This window comes from Lygodium microphyllum, chromosome 14, assembly GCF_053477565.2.
Source record: "Lygodium microphyllum isolate KBCC chromosome 14, Lygodium_microphyllum_v1.1.10, whole genome shotgun sequence".
Classification (NCBI taxonomy): Eukaryota; Viridiplantae; Streptophyta; class Polypodiopsida; order Schizaeales; family Lygodiaceae; genus Lygodium; species Lygodium microphyllum.
Genome location: NC_141148.1, coordinates 10,672,207 through 10,692,592, shown reverse-complemented (window position 1 = coordinate 10,692,592; position 20,386 = coordinate 10,672,207). Strand labels below are relative to the sequence as shown.

At 40.1% G+C, this 20,386-nt stretch overlaps 1 protein-coding gene and 1 pseudogene across 1 annotated transcript in view; one reads left to right on the top strand and one right to left on the bottom strand.

The window, feature by feature from the left end:
- HIT1 (Membrane trafficking VPS53 family protein) overlaps nucleotides 1-20,386 on the top strand; it is a 219,665-nt gene that overhangs the window by 48,426 nt on the left and 150,853 nt on the right. Inside the window, exons 4-6 of the mRNA XM_087692356.1 lie at nucleotides 5,517-5,611; nucleotides 5,705-5,761; nucleotides 5,872-6,022. Of these exons, the coding sequence (XP_087548482.1) occupies nucleotides 5,517-5,611; nucleotides 5,705-5,761; nucleotides 5,872-6,022 (303 nt within the window). The remainder of the gene's footprint in view (nucleotides 1-5,516; nucleotides 5,612-5,704; nucleotides 5,762-5,871; nucleotides 6,023-20,386) is intronic.
- Nucleotides 14,507-15,672, bottom strand: LOC148025319 (uncharacterized; annotated as a pseudogene).

The following is a 20,386-nucleotide window of genomic DNA, read 5'->3' as shown; positions in this document are numbered from 1 at the left end:
GGGATCATAGAATCTCAGTTATATTTATTCCATTTGCAATAAAAGTTAAAGAAATACTGCAAGGAGCGCCAATTTTGGGGCCAATAAGCGACATTGTCCAAGATTAAAGTGGTAAAGTGTGTGTTTTAGTTTATGTGAATTGTTTACTTGCTGTAATTATTGTTAAATTAGGTTATTAACCACCCTAAGGCTGGTTGCATGGTTCCATCATCAAGATACCATCAACTCCCTCAAATTGGTGGGCTCGAGGCACCTAATTGAAGGTTAAAAGATAATAGTGAAACACGTTTCGTTGACACTGAAATGTGAAACGCATGAAATGTTTTAGCGAAACGTGAAATGCCCCAAGTGAAACTGCTTGACTGAAACTACAATTTTAAATTGAAAAAAAAAATATTTTTTCTTGTTGTTTTGAGAGTTTTTTGACACTTTGCATATAAGAGAGACATCATTTGTTGATATGGAAGGATACGTCTTATATAAATATGAAAGTTGCAACTGATTATTTATAAAGAAAACTATCTCATATATATTATTTAACCGTTCCTGTCTTGGGGATGTGAAATTTTGAGATGCTTTAATCTTGCCGATAACATTGGATTAAGATATTGATAAAATGTGCAAGGTTGTTTAGCATGTGTGATTCACATGGTAGTTATTTCATGGTAATAAGCCGAGGACCTTGAGGATGTAGTGGGTGTCAAAGGCAAAAGTTGTAATAAGTTATTCGTGACAAGTACTAGGTGGTACCCGGTGTCAGATTTTGGCCTAGACCAATTTATTGTCCTCTAATGGCAGTGATAACATTAGAGACTAGGCATTAATTAATTGATTAATATCGGTCTAAGCGCTAATAACTGCTCAGGGATAATTGAAGGATAAATTGGCCAAGCTAATTTAATTATTGGCTAGTGAAATTAATTTTGAGTATTAGAATGATTATTAAATTAATTTTTAAAATTAATATTCTGAAAATTAATTTAATAAGCTGGATAATGCTAAAAAATGAGATTAAAAGGCTGCCACTTTGCAAAACGTTTTTAGGGGCGTGTGGTAGTCTATTCTAGCCATTGTGAGAGAGGAGGAGGTTGTTAGAGAGTAAGGAGAGGCAGTTGATGAGATTTGCAGTCTCTAGGGATCAATCCTACAGCTTGTGACAACAAATTGGAGCCCTCCAAGAGCAAATAATAGTAGCCCAAAGTCCTCTTGGTGCAGATGACAACATATAGGTCTGTTTGGTGGTTCTAAGTTGTAGGTGACAGCTTCCATGGCTGTTTGAGCACGGCAGCAGCAGTTTTTCAGCGTTTCTTGCGATGAAACTTTAAAATTTCTCTCTCTGCAACACTCTCCCATTCCCTAGTCATCTCTCGAGTTATCTCAACAAAATCCAATCATTTGAGTTATCAAAGTTGGAGATTTCGATTGATCTCTATTGTAAATCCTAAATTATAGCAAAAAATAGAGTTTTTACAGTTGCCTCAGGATGCGTGCTTAGAATTGAGAGCCTAGGACTTGAATTACAGCAGCTGAAATTGAGGAATTTCAGGGAGATTCAAGACGCCAGCTAGTTAATATCAGATTTGGGGCTGAATTTGTCTTTCAAGGAGTGGGGTGAAGACCAATGCCAAAGCAAACGAAGGGGCAAATTGATTTGGAGGCTTGTTGGTTAATTTTGATAGTAAGAGGTACTTAGATTAGCAGAGGAGGTTAAAGGATCTCTGTTGTACTACATCCATTTGGAATAAAAGTTAAAGAAATAATGCAAGGGGCGCTGGTTTTGGGACCAACAGGCTGTGCAATGTCCCAGATTGTATGCTAAAGTGTGCATTTCAATTTTGTGAATTTGTTAATTGTTGTAATTAGTGCTTAATCAGGTTATTTACCACCCTATCCAAGGAGTAAGGTTGGTTTCAGTTTCACTTGGCATTTGGCTTGGGACTTGCCTAAAGGTGAAACATTTCGGGTGAAATGTTTCGGGGGTGAAACATTTTGCGCTTACCTTGAAGTTTACAGTAATAATGTCTTTAGGTAGTGAGATGGGATCAAGCAGAGAGGATGCCTCTCAATTTGAAAATTCACCAAGTGTTGGGGGAAATGCAATGCTTGATCTTGGGCAAGGCACACCGCATGGATAGCAAGTTGATAATGTCACTTTAGACAAAAATGTGGGTCCTTCTAGGTTGAAGATGATGACTAGCAATAGAAAGAGGAATTTAATTACTAGTTTAAAGATTAGTTGAGGACAAAAGCTAAAATGTTTGTGCAATTGACAAATGATCCTTATTTCATCCGCCTTTTGAATCCCTTAGAGAAAGGCATGAAAGGCAAGAAGAGGAAATTGTTTTCAAGAGCTTTGGGACAACAATATGCATTGAAGAAAGAGCCAATACAACAACATGATGTTTTGAGTGTGCATAGTGAGCATAAGCAAATGATACCAGTGGGCAATTGGTATATATGCAAGGCTAAGTGGGAAGTGCCAATCCAATGATTTTTGGGGACAGTAGGGCATGCATGCAATGATGGGCAGCTGGGGTACTTTGGTGGTGGCACTAGTTTCCATGCTATGGTGGGTTAAGGGCCGCATGCAAAGATTTATGGCACAATTCTTTATGGTATGCAATGACCAATGCGTGGTGCGCAAGGCCCAATGTATCTGGGTATGGTTGATAATATGCATAACCCCTTGTATAATAATGTTTGCATGATGCTAGGGCACAAAGTGACATGTTTGACAGTGCATATATGCACCCTATTGTGTTTGGGACTCATGATATAAATGGTGGCTATGCAAAAGCTCCAGTCATGAGGAAAATTTGAGGAAAAATGCAACTAGTAATGTATGCAATGTATGGGAAAGTATATGTTGGTATGGCTAGTAGTATGCGAATTCCCATGCACAATCACGTTGCAATGGTCCAAAGTTTGCAAACCAGAAAATTTCCTAACGCTTCTGGTGCTCCTAGCATATCAAGTACATAGGAGCAGCTAGTCAGTTGGATACAATGTTGCATATTAGTTAAGTTGGAATTGCAACAATGTGAAAGTATAAAATATCACAATTTTCAAGAGGGAAAAAGACCTAGAACCTAATGGAGGTTTTGAGGCAAATAAAGTTAGAGGTAAAGTTTCCATGTGTTGCTTGGTGACGCTTCAACATTCTTTCACCCATGAAAGAATGCAACTGGATCGGGGAGGGTGATGTGGCAAATTATCCTTAGTAATGCACTTTACCTTAATGTGTTTCAGTTAGATTGATTTTGGATCAAGCTCTTTTAGGCTTAGCAAAGCGTAGAATGTCAAAAGTATTTCTTGATACTCAATGGGTAGGTTGTATCTCCACTCCCCTAGGGATGGATAACTTAGTTATATAGTGGATCTCGAATGTACTTGGTTTGTACCCAAGGTACTGTATGTTAATTGTATTTGTCCCGGGTAGGTAAAATTTTTGAGATGCTTTAATCTTACTAGTAACATTTGATTAAGTTAATAATGAAATGTCCAAGGAGGTTAAGCACATGTGCTGCATATGTTGAGCTAAAAATGCATTAGCTCGACTTAAACAACCCAAAAACATGCTTAATTAATGAAGAAACCTTATTATTTTAAAAAGAAACGTGATCCTAGAGAGTTATTGTATCTCACATGCAAAACCCTAATTTGGGTGTCCCAAACTTTCTATAAATAGACATGGAGTCCATCATTGTCCCTCGATCTCGTTTTTGCAGGTCTCAAGAGCTGTATCTTTACTGTCCACATCCTGTTCGCGGAGGACATTGCGGTTAGAACTTCCCATTGCTGTTTGCTATCTTCGAGCGTCTTTTTTCAATCTCTAACTCCACTTATGAGTTGTCGCTTGCATCTTGGAGTTGTCGTCTGTATCTAGGGGCTGTCGTGTAGTACCTTGGAGCTGTCGCCTGCAATTTGCACCTTGCATTTGCTGTTGACGTCATCATTTGGAGTTGTTGCCATTAGTTTGACACTGTCACCATCATCCAAATCTGTGCTTGTTGAGTTTCTCTCTCCTCCAACTATCATGTACGCTTCTTGCATAGTTGTCTACTGTTTCCAACTATCACCTAGTTTTTCTCTCTTGGCTAGTAAAGATGATTCTTACTGAATAGTAATTGAAAATTTATTCGATTTGAGTATGGAGAACCCAAGAAAAAGAGCTTAGACTGCGTTATTGACAAAATATTCTAACCGTTACATGGGAACAAACCTGTTTTCATAGTGTGCATCTTTTACAAAAATTTTCAATTGAAGCTTCACTTATTCCTTTTATCGAGCATAATGAGGCAAGCCGTGCACTGTGCAGTGATGAGCAGTTCCACTTTTTAGGCGTGAAAGGTGCATTGTAGGTATTGGGTTAGAAGGCTAGGTAGCTTTAGATTCAGGAAGCATGGCTATATCCAAACAAGAAAGAAGAATCAAATAGTTGATGGCAATAGAGTTGTATTCTTTGCCAGCCACGAGAAAAAGGTTGTGGATACTCAATTGAGAGTCTATGAACATTCTAACAATAATACTTACATGCACCGGAAACCTATAGTTGCTCAAGGAGAACTTTCAAGGTGTGGAGAAATTCTAGCGGAAAAGGGATAGAAACTAGAATGCCATCTATTAGCAAAAACAACCAAACAATGGCTGTTTCACATTCTTTCTACGTCCAATTATGCGGTGAAGTGGTTTAACTATGTAGGCTGAGATGCACCCAAGTTAAGGTCTTTTGATTCATTCCTGGCTGCTTCTCTCATGAAAACATCAAAGAATGATGGCATTTGTGTTTATTTTGTTGGCTAGCATTTGTGTTTGTTTGTTGGCCTTAAAACTTGTGTTGATTTCTAAGGCTAGCTGACTTTGAGACATTATGTGTGCGCTGATCTTAAGGGTAGCTGACCTTAAAACGTGCGCCGAGCTTAAAGCAGGGACGAACTGTTTTGGGCTGATCTAGCAACACAGTTTTGTGCTGACCTATTGGCTATTATTATTGTCGACTTTAATTTTATTTGGCTAGCTGACTTACAATCCTATTAAAGAGAGAATATCTAAAATAGTGAGTGCGCTATATATATTTATTGATAAAGTTCAATTTTCAAAATGGGAGGGCATCTCACCATCAATAAAATATATGCTCGTTAATTTATTCTCACTAGTGGCTTGAAAGTTGAACAGCTTACTGTCTAATATATGAAATACCAGTTGGCAATATGGGGATTATGTTTTCGATTTAACCAGATTTTGTACACAGCTTGTTCCTGGTTGTGAGTAGCATCTAGATACTACCATAGGTTTTTCAAAGAATATGGGATCTATCGTCTACCTATTGCTACATTCTATTCACATGCTAAGGAAATATGATTGGTGAGACAAGGATGGCACAAGATTTAGTCCCAACACATGTTTTAGATGAATCCAATGAAATCAATTGCTTAACAAGTGTTATGGACCTTGACACAATGCTGAATAATAGGGGATTAAATCGTTCTTGCTTTTTGTTTTCAAAACTTGGTCAGAGGCATCCTTGGTGGCAGTAGAGCCTATCATACAGAAATTGAGAAACAAGATCCGCCAAGTTGATGCGGAGATACTTGTTGCAGTCCGTCAGCAAGTAATACTACAGTTTCTGAAGTCTCTCTGCTGTTCCACTTTCAAATTCCAGTCTGTTGTAATTTGTTAAGGTCTTTCTTCAATCCCTTTTCAGAGTTCCTCAGGAACAAAAGCAAAGGAAGACTTGGCAGCTGCAATGCAGGCCATACAGGTACATTTGGTTCCATAAAATGATTTATGGTCACATGACTATTACCCATGTTGTGAAGGAGTCTTCTGTTAGTGTAGCTATTGCCATAATTAAATAAAACATTTTTCCAGGAGCTGACACAGAGAATAAGAGAAATTAAAGGAAAAGCTGAGCAAAGTGAGATAATGGTAGAAGAACTTTGCCGTGATATAAAAAAGTTGGACTTTGCAAAGAAGCACATTACAACAACCATTACTGCTCTTCATCGCCTTGCAATGCTTGGTATGTGTTGCACTTCAAGAACATCAATTGGTACTGCTAATTGTATGCTTATATACCAAACAAGCTTCTGTCCTGTAATCTGCTTCATCTCTGTTATCTGTGGTTATATGCACTGTGTAGTTATATTCATTCGTAATGCTAAACCTGGAGCTGGTTGAATCAGGCCAATCAAACCTGCCTGAAAAAAAGAGGTTATGAATGGAGTTAGTAGGCTTAATTCCCAATCAGTTAATCAGAAGAGAAAATAGTTGGTTAGTGTTAAATGGAATGGGGATGTTAGTCCAGTGTAAATTCTTATGGTTTGAAGGCTGGAAAGTCCTGCAAGTATACCATCACTTTTTTTCCCTCACACACCCACACAATTACTATGTCTCATCTGTATCTGCAAGTAAAGCATGTGCACCAAAGTGTGAAGAGACAAAGAGTACGTCACTCCCACTGTCACTGTCATGAGTGACTACATTCACCTCTTCAATTTTTACACTGCTCTTCTTAGGCTGACTGTCCTTCTTCTCTTCCTTGCTATCATTTGTCTTCTTGCCTTTTCCTTTCTCTTTCTTCCATTTGTAGCAATCACGTTTAAAGCGACCCTTCTTGCCACAATGATGACATTCAACATCTTTGCCATGTGATTTACTGCGTCCCTTGCTATTATATTTGCCCATTTGTTGTTATCTGCCCTTAGTATATGCAAAGCACTGGAAGACTCACTGGATGCATTGTTCTGCCGATTCATCTCTTTCATAAGTAGAGCACTCTCTACATTAGCAAACAAAAGGATCACAATAGAATTGCTCATAGCATTCTTGAATGTATCCCAACTCTCTCGTAGAGTAGTGCAAAGCAAGAAAGTAGCCTTAAATTCCTCATCAATCATGAACTTCAAGGCAACCGGCTGGCTGAAAATGGAGTTAAACTCACTCAAGTGAGTAGACATTGTTGTACCCTCTTTCATACTCAAATCCATAAGCTCTTTCAGCCAATACACTTTGCTTGCAGCACTCTTCTGTGTATATAATTCTTCCAGTCTAGTCCATATAGCATATGCAGAATCCAAACCTTCAATGTTGAATAGCAAGGCATCAGAAATCGATAGCTCTATGGTTGAGCGTGCAAGCTCATTTAACTCATCCCAATCATCTTGTTCCATGTCCACACGCTTTGCCCCTTCAATTTTGATCGGCTTTGCCTGCTTCTTTTGCAACAAGATATTGTAGCACTGCTTTAGCCAAACTGCAAAGTTATGTGCGCCTTCAAGCTTCATTATGTACATCAGATTACCTCATTGCACAACATTGCCTGAGGAAGCAATCATTTTTTGACCAACTCTTCCAGCTGTAGATTGATAAGTCATTATAGCAGCTATCTATGATTGATCCAGGGCAGGCGACCCTAGATCTCTTCAGGTCTGGGTAAGACTTTGAATGGGATCTTGTTTAGATGCATGATGGGAATGACCTGCTCAGCCTTTTATATTTGCCTTTGAATGACAAGGATGCAAACTTCAAAGTCACATAGAGATTCTGAAACTTCATGGATATCAAGACCATTATAATATAAAATAGGAAAGGTCGATTATCAATGTAACCTCAATGTTTGACTCCACCCAGCAGGCCAAACTTATGGCCTTGTTTTGCATGATCTTGTGCTTGCCGCCAAGCAAAAGAAGATGCTGATTTGGGCACTCTACAACCTTAATAAGCCTGATCTGCTTTCCCTCACTGAGATAGAGTGACAACTTCAAAGTGGAATCATACACCAAGAGTGAAATACAGTGACATCTCTGACAAGCCACCAGACTTCTAAAATTTGTCCCGTTTGGATCAGAACTCTAAATATTGTTGAACCTTTTTGCATACATTAGTTTAGGGTGGTGACAACCAGGATTAACCAAATCAAGGATCCTTGCCTAAACTTGGTAAGCAAAGGATTGTTTTTGGGTTTTGCAGATGGTGAATGTTTCAACGTTAAAACTATTTGATCCCTAAAGACAATTTGTTTTGTAAGCTCAATACAATTTCATGTAAAACGATGGTTTGGACAACTTTGGGAATGGTCAACTGATGTGTATGAAGGGAGTGAGCCTTGAAGTGGAAGTACAGAGTGGAAGCAACAGCTATGGTGGAAGAAGCAAGAGCAAGAGAGGAGACACACAAGATGTGGGAACTCCAATAGTCACAACACGTGACCGGTCTTCCCTTTATTCAAATGTCACTGAAAAAAAAAAAAAGAATGAAGTAACAGTGATGGACGCCCTCCACCTGTAGTGTACAGGTGTATGGGTATGCGGGTACCGTTAGTAAAACTAATACACGGGTGGCTGGGCACAGGCGCCTTTACCCCCAACCACCTTCCACTTGAAGGTGAATGTGTCCCTAGTGAAGAGGGAATAATAAAAAAAGTGATGAAGTATAAATGTACATAAGTACAATAGGATGAGGAAAGACGTCATCTCATTTAATGCCCATCAACTTCCTAACGAAGGCAAAACGCTCCGTTGAGAGACTTTTAGTGAGTAGATTTACAGGATTTTGGTCAGTGGAGATCTTGACAAGCTCAACGGACTTGTCCTCAACGACCTCTCGAATAAAGTGGTAACGTATCTCATGTGCTTCATCTTTGCATGGAAGATCGGATTCTTAGCCAACTGAATAACACTTATAGAATTTGAATGTAGTGTAGGGACCACATCAATAATGCCAAAGCCTGCCACCAGACAGCCTAACCAGAGAGCCTCCTTGCAAGCCCAAGTGATTGCAACATACTCTGTCTTTGTAGTAGATAGGGCTGTGCATTTATGCACCCTAGACATCTAACAAAGAACACCTTCAGCAAAGGTGAAGACATAAGTAGAGGTGGACTTCCTATTGTTTGTAAGTCATGCATAATTAGAGCCAGTATATCCCACGAATCCTATATCTTGGCCACTATAACAAATGCACATAGCTGCTATGTTCTTTAGATACCTCATGGTATTTTTCATAGCATCCCAATGGCATCTGCTAGGTGTAGCCATATAGCGTACCACAACTCCCATTGCAAATACCATATTAGGATGAGTGGCTATCATGGCATACATCACACTATCCACTGTGCATGCATAAGGGATCTTGGCCATCTTGGTCTCTTTCTCATCAAATTGCGGACAATCGGCCTAACTAACCTTTATGTGAGAAGGTAAAGGATAGCCAAAAGGCTTAACATCCTGTAGATGAAATCGCTTAAGGATCTTCTGAATGTACTTCTTCTGTGATAAGTAGAGGAGCCCCTTAGAGCGATTACACGTAATGTGTATCCCAAGAATATATAAGGCTTGTCCAATATCTTTTATCTCAAAGCTCTTCTTGAGTTGACCTTTTAAGATATCCAACTTATCATGAATACTCCTAGTAATCAACATATCATTCATATAGAGGATCAAAATCATAAAGTTGCCATCACGTGTCATGAGGGGATGTATTTTTGAAACCTCACTTAACATGTGGATTAATTTTTAATCACATGGTTAAGTGAATGTTGCACATGTGAGATGTAACTGGGGTTAGAGTAAATTTATGAGTGCGGGACCGAAGGAAATTAAGGGATCTCAAAGGTAAATGTTGCTATAAGTTATGCCGCATAGATACTTGGTAGTATCTAGTGCCAGTTGTTGGTCTAGGTCATTCATTTGGCTATAAGTGTTAGTTGGTGACACTAGAGAAGTGGTGTTTAATGGTACTTAACGCCAATCTGATGGCCAAAGATAGCATAGAGACACTTGGGAATGAAAGTTACCGAGCCAATTTCATTATTGGTTAGTCAGTTTATTTTTTAAGGGCACCGAAATAATTATTAGATTAATTTCAGTATTTAAAGATTGAAAATTAATATTTAATAATGGATAATGCTAGAAAAATCATTTGGGAAGGATGCCACTTGTAAAAAATGCCCATGCAAGAAAAACCATTTGGGAAGACTGTCACTTGTAAAAAATGCCCATGCAAAACTAAAATATATCTTTAGAGGTTGGAGAGAGGCATCTTTAGTGTATTCAGCCTAGAAGGGAGGGGGAGGAGATGTTGTTGGTTTGATTTGCAGCCATTGGAGGACCTTTCGAGGGAGCCAGGGTTAGGGGAAGACCAATCAACATCAAGTGACAACATCTATAGGCTGTTGAGATAGGGCAGCACCGGTAAATGACTGATTTTCTTCAGTTCTTTGTATTTACAAGCTGTTGAGACAGGGCAATAGCAGTGAATGACAGATTTTCTTTAGTTCTTCGCAAAGAAAGTTTGAATTTTCTCTCTCCTTAGCATTCTCTCTCATCTCCCAGTCTTTCTACAGCCTTGCTCCGAAGATTACAACATGGAGATCACCATAGACTGAGAAATTTCAGATTTCTCTATTGTAAACTCTAGTTTGCAGCAAAAATTAGGGTTTAGCAGCAGCCTCGGGAAGTGTGTCAAAAATTGGAAGCTCCAAGACTTGGATTCAATAGGGCTGAAGTTGTTTTCAGTCAAATCCAAGCAGAGGGAGAAGGGTCTAGCAAATCAATGAATTTGGGGTATTTTCCATCTCCATCAAGGCTGGTGAAGGCCAATTGGTTCCCCAAATCAAGGGGCAAATTAGATTGAAGATTTGCTGGTCATTTTGGATAGCAAGGGGAGTTGAAATACCAAAAGGCATTGGGAGAATCCCATTGTACATCAACTTTTTGTTTAATTAAGTTAAATAAATAGCGAAAGGGGTGTCATTTTTGGAGTCCACAAGGTGTCCAATGTCCAAGATTATATAGTAAAGTGTGTATTTCAGTTTTGTGAATTTGTTAATTGCTATAAATAGTGCATAATTAGGCTATTTGCCACCCTATCCGAGGAGGAAGACTGGTTTCATCATGAGCCTTCTTCATGTATAAACACGGATCCATATCACTGCGGGAATATTCTTGTGAATGTATAAAGACATCAAAATTGTGATACGATTCCCTAGGTGCCTGCTTAAGGCCATAAAGACTCTTTTGCAATCTGCACACTAGGCATTCCCAGCCAGGGTTTGCAAAGTCCTTAGGCTGCTTCATGTAAATCGCATTATGCAAGTTCCCATGAAGAAATGCCACCTTGACATGTATTTGATAAAGAATCAAGTCAAATTGAGGGACCAAAGTCAGCACCAAAAGCATAGGGTAGTCATCTTCAGAATAGGAGGAGAGACTTCATTAAAGTCTACACCATGTTCTTGCTTGAAGCCCTTAGCAACCAATCTAGCCTTGTATACCGGCTTGGGGCGTCCAGGGATATTTGAGCGATTGCACATAATGCGCATCCCAAGAATATGTAAGGCTTGTCTCATGTCTTTCATTTCAAATCTCTTCTTGAGCTAACCTTTCAAGGCATCCAACTCATCATGAGCATTCCCATTAATCAACATATCATCCATATAGAGGATCAAAATCATAAGGCTGCCATCACAAGCCTTCTTCGTGTATAAACACGGATCTATATCACTGCGGGAATATCCTTGTGAATGCATAAAGACATTAAAATTGTGATACCATTTCCTAGGTGCTTGCTTAAGGCCATAAAGACTCTTTTGAAATCTGCACACTAGGTGTTCCCTGCTAGGGTTTGCAAAGTCCTTAGGCTACTCCATGTAAATCTCATCATGCAAGTTTCCATGAAGAAAAGCCATCTTGACATGTATCTAAAGATCCAAGTCAAGCTGAGTGACCAAAGCCAATACCAAGCGTAGGGTAGTCATATTCACAATAGGAGGAAAGACTTCATCAAAGTCTACACCATGTTCTTGCTTGAAGCCCTTAGCAACTAATCTAGCCTTGTATCTTGGCTTGGGGTGTCCAGGTTGTACACCCACTTGCATAGTAGAGCACGCTTTCCGCAAGGCAAAGGAACCAAATTCCATGTATGATTTTTTTTACAATGAGTCATACTTTGATTGCATGGCTCTCTTCCTAGAGTGACTATCACCTTTACGCATGGCCTCATCATAAGTAAGAGGCTCACCAGCATTTGTTACCATAACATAATCCATAGTGAGCTTAAACTATGCATGTTGTCGTCTATCTCTAGTAGACCGCCTCAAAATTGGTTGTGGGGTCTGTACATCCTGTAAAGTATCAGGGACGTCGGTCATTGGAGCATTAGTTGTTGCGACAAGTTGTCTAGCTCGTTGTATAGTAGCAGGAGGCTCCTCTTGAAATATCATCCTTCGTACCTTAACGATATGCTTAGATTGCTTATGCATTTTCTTCTCATGGAAAACAACATCATGGCTACGGATAATCTTCCGAGCTTGCGGATCCCATAGGTGATAGCCCATCTCACTTGCATCCCAGTAACCAAGAAAGATGCAATTTCTAGACTTAGGATCCAGCTTATTGCGCTCATCCTTGGGTACATGGCAGAAAGCCTCACAACCAAAGACACGCAAATGAATATATGAGAGAGGTTTTCCAAACCATATCTTCTTTGTAACCTGATAGTCAAGAGCAGTATATGGGGACCAATTTATCAAGTGTACGGTAGCAGTAACTACCTCAATCCAAAAATGATGTGGTAAGCTTGCGCGGCTAAGCATATTGGGAACTCACTCCTGAATTGTCCTATTCATGTGCTCAACCTGACCATTTTGGGGTGGGATGTACAGGGCGGTCAACTAACGGTTAATATCCTTCTCGTCAAAAAATTGCTCAAAGGATTTAGAGACATACTCACCCCCATTATCTAATCTTAATCATTTAGCCTATACCTAGACTAGTTCTTAACCAAAGCAAGACCAATTTTTGCTTAATATGGTATGCCCATATCTTTTGCATATAGTCATTAATGAAAGTAACGAAATACTTTGCGCCACCTAACGCCTAGTAGGGCATGGGACCATATACATCCGACTGAACAAGAGCCAATGGCTCATCCATGCATATTATACTGGACTTTTTATGCGGATTATATGTTTGCCTGCCATATAAACAATGATCACAAGACTCAAAGCACTTAGAGTCAAGGCGTGAAAGATATTGCAATTAGGTAAGCATTTTCATTCCTTTCAAGGACATGTATCCAAGGCGATGATACCATAGAGATATATGTGAAACTGCATCCACTATCAAAATGTGGTCAACTGACCCATATACAAGCAAGGGGTAGAGAGTAGTGGACTTAGCACCATGTGCAATGACAAGATTCCCATGAGTAATCTTTCATGAGGAATCACCAAAAGAAACTACATAACTTGCATCATCCAAAGTGCCAGCAGAGATAAGGCTCTTTGTGAGAGCTAGTACATGACGTACATTGAGAAGAGTAAACATGCAACCTAAACCAAATTGCAGCTGGACATCACCAAGACCAACTATCTCCAATGCCAGGTCATTACCCAAACAGATAGATCCAGTCAGAGTGGAACCACTCTTTGTGAGGGGTCACATGAAAGGAAGCCCCTGAATCTATCAATTAACATTGAGCATACCCACACAAAGCATTAGTTAGCTGTGAAGTATCAAGAGAAGAAGCTGCAAGTATGAAATCATCATTAGAATCAGTCTACACAACATTAATCTCTTCAATCTTAGCTCCTGACTTGCTAGGGACAATGCTTCAATTAGCATTGTTGTCTTGTACTTTACCCTTGCTTTGTTCTTTGCGCTTCTCCTCATGTATCTTATAGCAGTGTGGCTGAATATGCCCTGCTTTCCCACAGTAATGACAAGTTAATGAGGACTTAACGACCATGGGACTTAACTGCGAGACTGTCTACGTGACTGAGAGCGAGACTGTTGAGTCTCTCTCCACGGCGGTCATTGTGGCTCCTACCATTATTGTCTCTAAATGTCAAAGCATGAGAGGGGTGGGAACATGGTTGTCACGTCCGATGACTTCCGATTAGTACAGTTTGATGCTAGTACGGTACTAATTGGACTAATAAATCTTGGACCTACGTCCGATGAAAGAAAAAATACATATAATATTAAGTCTACGCTTAATGTTTGGACTTACAAGTTAAAACATAAACTTAGAGATTCAAGTCAAAAGTGCAAAAGAGTATCAGACATTGAAGAACTCTTTTGACGCTCATCTTAATCATATTATATACCTTACTGAAAACGATAACAACACGGGAAGGGAAGCTTTGGCAAGACCCTTAAATGAATTACATCAGGTAATATTACCTAATCTAAGAGATTATTTATCCAAGGGTTCCCCTTATGGTCAACCTTTTACTGGATTTGTAAGGAAAGCCAATTTATGCATTCGTAAATACCATGAAATGGGGGATAATTATTATCTGCAGACAGTCAAACAACTACTGCCTTTATTAAGAGACACCCAACAAGAAACAAGACTCCAGAGTGTACTATGTAGCATGAATAATGAAACTAATAACTTTATTATGAGCCAAATGTGCAATCTCATACAAAAAGTGTACAAAAATGGATTGAGATAAAAGCCATCATCCATGGCTCAATCCGAATCAAGATACATGATTACTCTAGGTGCTCATATCACTCTCGGCATCGAAGGTGAAAGCATCCTCGTCACTGCTTGAGGAGCCATCACCCTCCTCAATAAAATCACCCTCACTAATGACATTGCCCTCGTCATCATACTCGGGCTCTCTAAGCTCTAGGTGAGAGGCAGTGGTAGGTATGTCCTTCTAGGCCAAACTAGGAGTACTTCTCGAGCCACTCCCACACCTCATGTAGTATCTAAGGGCCCCACAAGTATCACGGATTGCCGATGTGGACGCCAAAGTGGAAGTTCCATTGCTACTAGCGCGAGGGTGAATAATAACACGGGCACGCCATGCACGAGTGCGAGAGACCCGCCGGTCTATCTTCTTGAGCTCTAAGTAAAGCTCCCTAAAGATTTGCTTCTCCTCTAAGTCTCTCTCGTGAGTCACACTTTTAAGTGTACTAGTGGAGAGCTTGAGTGAATCCACATTTATCTATACATTTAAAGAATGAAAAACTTGGATTAAACAAATGAAACTTCTTTAAATATATTTCATAATCTATGAATAAAGTTATGAATTAAAAAGTACAAAAATTAGATATATGAGATCTGTCTTGCCATAGACATCTCATGCATATTGCGTAGCATGTGTAAATTGGAGCGACAATAAATTAGTCGCTTTAATTGTCGTGTGCTAAGCTTGTTACGAATTTTGGTGTGCACGAGGGAATAGGCGGACCAATTCCTCTCACATGCACCAGACGAACAATTCTAAACCATGTGAAGAAAAAGTTAAGTTTAACTAGAATTAAATGAAAAAAAGAGAGGGATTTTCAAACTTGTGCAAGAATGCGTAAGGCCACTCTTTGGAGGTGAGGCAATCGATAGCCAAATGACTCTCACAAAAAAAGGGGCTTCACCAACGATTCCCGCTTCCAACAAATGGTAGATGTGAAAGTGGTGTCCCTTTGATCGTTATAATTAATGAGCTCTTGGAGGAAGGTACCATGGTGCTCTTTTGCAAAAGCCTTTGGAAGAAAGGCATCAAGATCAGCAAGGACATTGGCATCCATGAAGAGAGAGGGTTTTTTGATGGCGGGATGCAAGAGTGCCGCAAACCTATGTATGGGTCACTTCATCCACTTCCATTTTTTCTTTGTCAAAAAGAGAATGCCATCTCTTTTAGGTGATATCCAAGATATCACTACAGTAGATGTAAGATGATAGAGATTTAGAGGTGAAATTTGAAAAGAAAGTGTGAGACAATATGAAATATAGATTCTAAAACTAAAAAGAAGCATGAATCATTAAAAAAAATAAAATAAAAACAATACCATGAAGAAGAGGGCTCCCCACCCAAGATGGTTGATGATTGTATATCCTTCATTGCATCCGCCATAAGATGATAGAGGAGGCCAATAGTAGCCCTCTCCGTCATGTGAAGCACCTTGTAGATGGGAGTGACGGCAATGATAATGTCCGCTCACCACCCACTCCAACTTCAAGAACTCGGACCTTGGAGTTGACAAAGCCAACAATTGTGCAAGCATCGTTGACAATCCTCACCACCCACTCCAACTTGTCTATATCTTCCATTAGAAGATCTAGACAATGTGTAGTGCATGGTGTCCATACTATGGATGGAAACTCGGTCTCAAGTTTTTGCCCTATAGATGCACAATTCGAGGCATTGTCCGTGACAACTTGCACCACATTTTGCAGCCCAATCTACAAGATTATACACGATGAAATTAGAATAAATTTGGGAGGTTAAAAGAAGAGATTACAAAATAATGGATTTAGAAGCATTACCTCAATGATAGCTTGCTGTATGTGCCGATACATGAACGAGCCCGTGGTTCTCCTTCCCCTTGTGCCCGCATTCATTGCTCATAGGAAGTATGTGCCAAGTAGGCAAGAGACGAGGATTTTGATGATCCCCCTTTTTTTTCCTGTCACTCCATCCATCGGATAGGATAGAGCATATCATTGTTTGTGACACTTCGAGAATATGGAAAGAGAGATTGTACTCAATTATGGTGCGTGCAATCTCTATTTCCGCTTGCCTTTGCCTCTCCTTGAGAAGGAGAGAGGACCGAAAACTTGCCCCGTTGCTTGGGCAAGAGTGGCTTGTCTCTTGGGCATAGGTGCACCACTTGAATGGCTTTTTCTAGATGGGATAGAAGAGGCCCCTCCAATGGAGGAAACCAAGACAGTTGGAGAGGGATCGTCTTCCGCATCCGAGACCTCGTGATGGGAAGAGATTACCTCCTCACTTGCCCTTGAAAGGCCTTTGTGTGGCTTTAATGGCAAGTATTTCCGACAACAATCTTCATAGACATCGTCGAGAATACCGGGGCATGGTGTGGCTTCCCCTCCTAATTTGCAAAGGTGGATGAGAAGGCGAGTGATGGATGAGATTTGGAGCTTTGGGCAATACTTGCATTGCCACTTGCAAGTGTTGGATTTCTTCTCTACTCGTTCAATGTAGGCACAATGCAAGCGAAAAGCCTCATGGAGAGGGGGTGCCATTGATGATGTATAGAGAGAGCCTAGAGGGTCACGGGTAGAGGGTGAGATGATTGAAGAAAGGAGTGAAAAGAGTAGAGAGCTTGAGGGAGTATATCTTGATGGAGGAGGTTGGAAGGGTTGAGAGGTTAAGGGAGGACTCAAAGAGACAGCTTGAGAGAGTAGGAAGGATGGAGAGCTTGAAAGGAGTAGGAGGGGTGGAGAACTTGAAAGGATGAATGAGATGGTGGGGGAGGGGAGATTTTATAGAAAGGGAGAGTGCTTTGGGGTTTAGGGTTGACGAGAGAGAGAGAGAGAGAGAGAGAGAGAGAGAGAGATTTCAAATTTGGAAATTTGAATGGTGGTCCATCATCCATGGGAGATGAGAGTTGCATTGTGCCATAATCCATTGTGTGTATATGAGAGAGAGAGAGATGGATGAAATTTGAATCATGAGAGAGGGAGAGGAAAGGAGAGAGTTTTTAAACTTGTTAGTTTAAAACTTTAATCTTTAATCTTTTCTCTTGAGCCTTTGTGAGAAAGAAAGGAAAGATAGAGAGAAGGAAAAGATAGAGAGAAACAAAAAAGGAATAGAGAAGATTCAAGAAAGAAAAGAAGAAAAAGAAAGGTAATAAAGAAAAGAAGAAAAGAAATGTAAGAGAGAAAAATATGAAAGAAAGAAGAAAAGAAAGGTAAGAAAGAAAAGAAAAATGGATCTAAAAACGGTAAAAAAAAGTGAGAGTTTACAACTTTATTGGCCGCAAGGCCCAGGCGTATGGGAGTCAGGACCCGCGTGTGGCGTAACGGTCACCGCAAGGCGCAGTCGGCGGACGGGTCATAGGAAACCGGACGGGTCACGGTAGGGGCGCAGTCGGACGGGTTTGGATGGGTTACGGCGGACGGGACCGGATGCAGCAGACGGTCAGGATAGGACGGGTCGACCTGTCCATCGGACGTGGACAACCTTGGGTGGGAAGCATCGATATTCTTTTTGTTAACCTCTTTAGTCAAGAGTGTACCTTCTACATCTTGCAACAACTATAACCCATCAATAGGTATGTTGACATACATAGGAGTACCAAAGATATTCCATGATTCAAGTAGTGTAACTAAGAGGACCAAGGGAAGAAGAGTGCCCTTGAATTCAATCCCGTGTGAAGACAAATGATTGATAATGGAACGAAACTCATTTAAGTGAGTTGACATAGAAGTGCCCTCCTTCATGCAAAGGTCTATGAGTTGCTTTAGCCAATACATCAAAGAAGCGGGGCTTTGCTTGTCATAGACATTGCGAATCTTTTCGCATAATTCCCATGTGAACTTTCCATCAGAGACAACATTATAGAACATTGCTTAGAGAGGGATAATATGATGGTGGACTTACATAGCTTATCTAATTCAGCCCAATCCTTTGCATCAATAAGTTCGGGCTTGATACCCTTATGTTTCAAAGGCTCAGCCTGCATTTTTTGCACTAAAACTTGCCAGATTTGGGCCTTCCAGTAGCTGTAGTTGGTGCCATCCAACCGGTCAATATTAAAGATAGGACTATCACTCGAGCCACTAGTCATAATGAAGGCAAACAAGTGCACAAACTGTTAAAGAAGACTGTTGTAATTATTGCAAACAACCCTAAAACCACTGCCAAATCAAGCTGAGAAGAAGGGGTACTAACCAAGGAATGAACTATTCGCAAACTCAATGCAAAGAACTGTGAAATGAGGGTGATTGCTTGCATAGAAAGTGCAATAAATTGCAATTATAGCATGCTAAAAATGAAGTATAACAGTATGAAATCGATGCTAAAGATAGGCAATCATTGATATAAGACAAATTGCAACTGCCAGGGAAAAGCTCCAACTAGCAGTGAGTGAATATGCGACTAGCACGGAGAATTGTCAAGGAATCAGTGTGTCAGATTGAGATACATCACATAGGCATAACCATCATGCATAGAGTGTCTCACGGGTAATAGAAGAGACGAATTGAAGGCACAATGGATTGAGCAATGTAACAGAAGCTCAATACGTAACCAATTAAGATGCACACTTCATTGACAACATCGTGACAGAGATACGTGCTAGCCTAGGAGGAATGTCAAATCAGCCTACTGAGCATCAACTGCGTATGTAAACCATGACAAGAGCATATACATGTTATCAAGTCCCACGGTCTCACTGTAAGATCCTCAAGCTCAATTGCGTAACCAAAAGCTCAATGTAATATCCAAATGTCAAGAAGTGGCTCCCATTGAAATGAAAACTGAATAGACGTGCAAACAAAGATCAAAGCATCATGTGGAAGACATCTATACATCCAAGATCCAAGCACATATATCCTATCTGACATAATGGCTGTCTTGAGCTACTTGCCCGGCTGAAGGTTATTATGTGAGAGAGAGAAGAAAATTTCTTGTGTGTCTTACTCATCTCCCAACTAAATATACCCTCTTCCCACCTTCTAATTGGGTCTCTAGGGCCTGTTTTCGTGGTGCATCCAACTGGTGTTCCCAAATAGACAAGTCCTGCCCAATTTAGCAAGAAATCTGAGGGTATCCCCCGAGCTTCAGATCTTGGCACTTCTTGCCCTTGCACAGGACATACTAATTAATGGCTATCTTAGGCTACTTGCCCGGCTGAAGGTTAATATGTGTGACATTCTCTCCCCCTTTAAAAAAATCATTGTTCTCAATGATTAGTGATGCGAAGTGTCGTCGAATTAGAGCTTCTGATTCCCATGTAGTATCAGTAAGGTAGACCCTTCTAGGCAACTAGATACTCTTGGAGAGTATGATTACGCAACCGTTTCTCTCTCTCATCTAGTATCTTGTTTGGTCCGTGGTCAACAATTGAATCCTGTTCCTGCAAAGGTACCATACCATCAATTAGATTATCATCACGTGAATTTGCTAACATGAAACATTGGATGAACACAGCATCGAGGAGGAAGTTCCATGGACCACAATATCTTGGAGATAACTTTGGACATTTGCCAGTCAATAAACTAGAGGACTTGGCTGGTACTTAGAGAAAAACTTTTTCTCCTAATTCAAAGATCCTACTCGACCTTTTCTTATCTGCAAAATGCGTAGCCCTATCAGCAGCTTGCTGTAAGTTGGCTTGAGCAATTTTAATATTAGCCTGTATGTTAGTAGGAAATTTTGCCGCAGTTAAGCATTTCTCATCTGACCTTATTGTACTAGGAAAACTTGGATTCTTTCCATAATTTATTTCAAAAGGAGACAAACTTGTCGCCTGATGAGGTCTGTTGTTATACACAAATTCTAACAAAGACAAATGCGTATCCCAATTTGTTTGTTAATCAAATACATATGCTCTCAGCATGTCTTCTAGTATGTGATTGACTCTTTCTGTTTAACCATCTGTTTCTGGGTGATCACCACTTGACA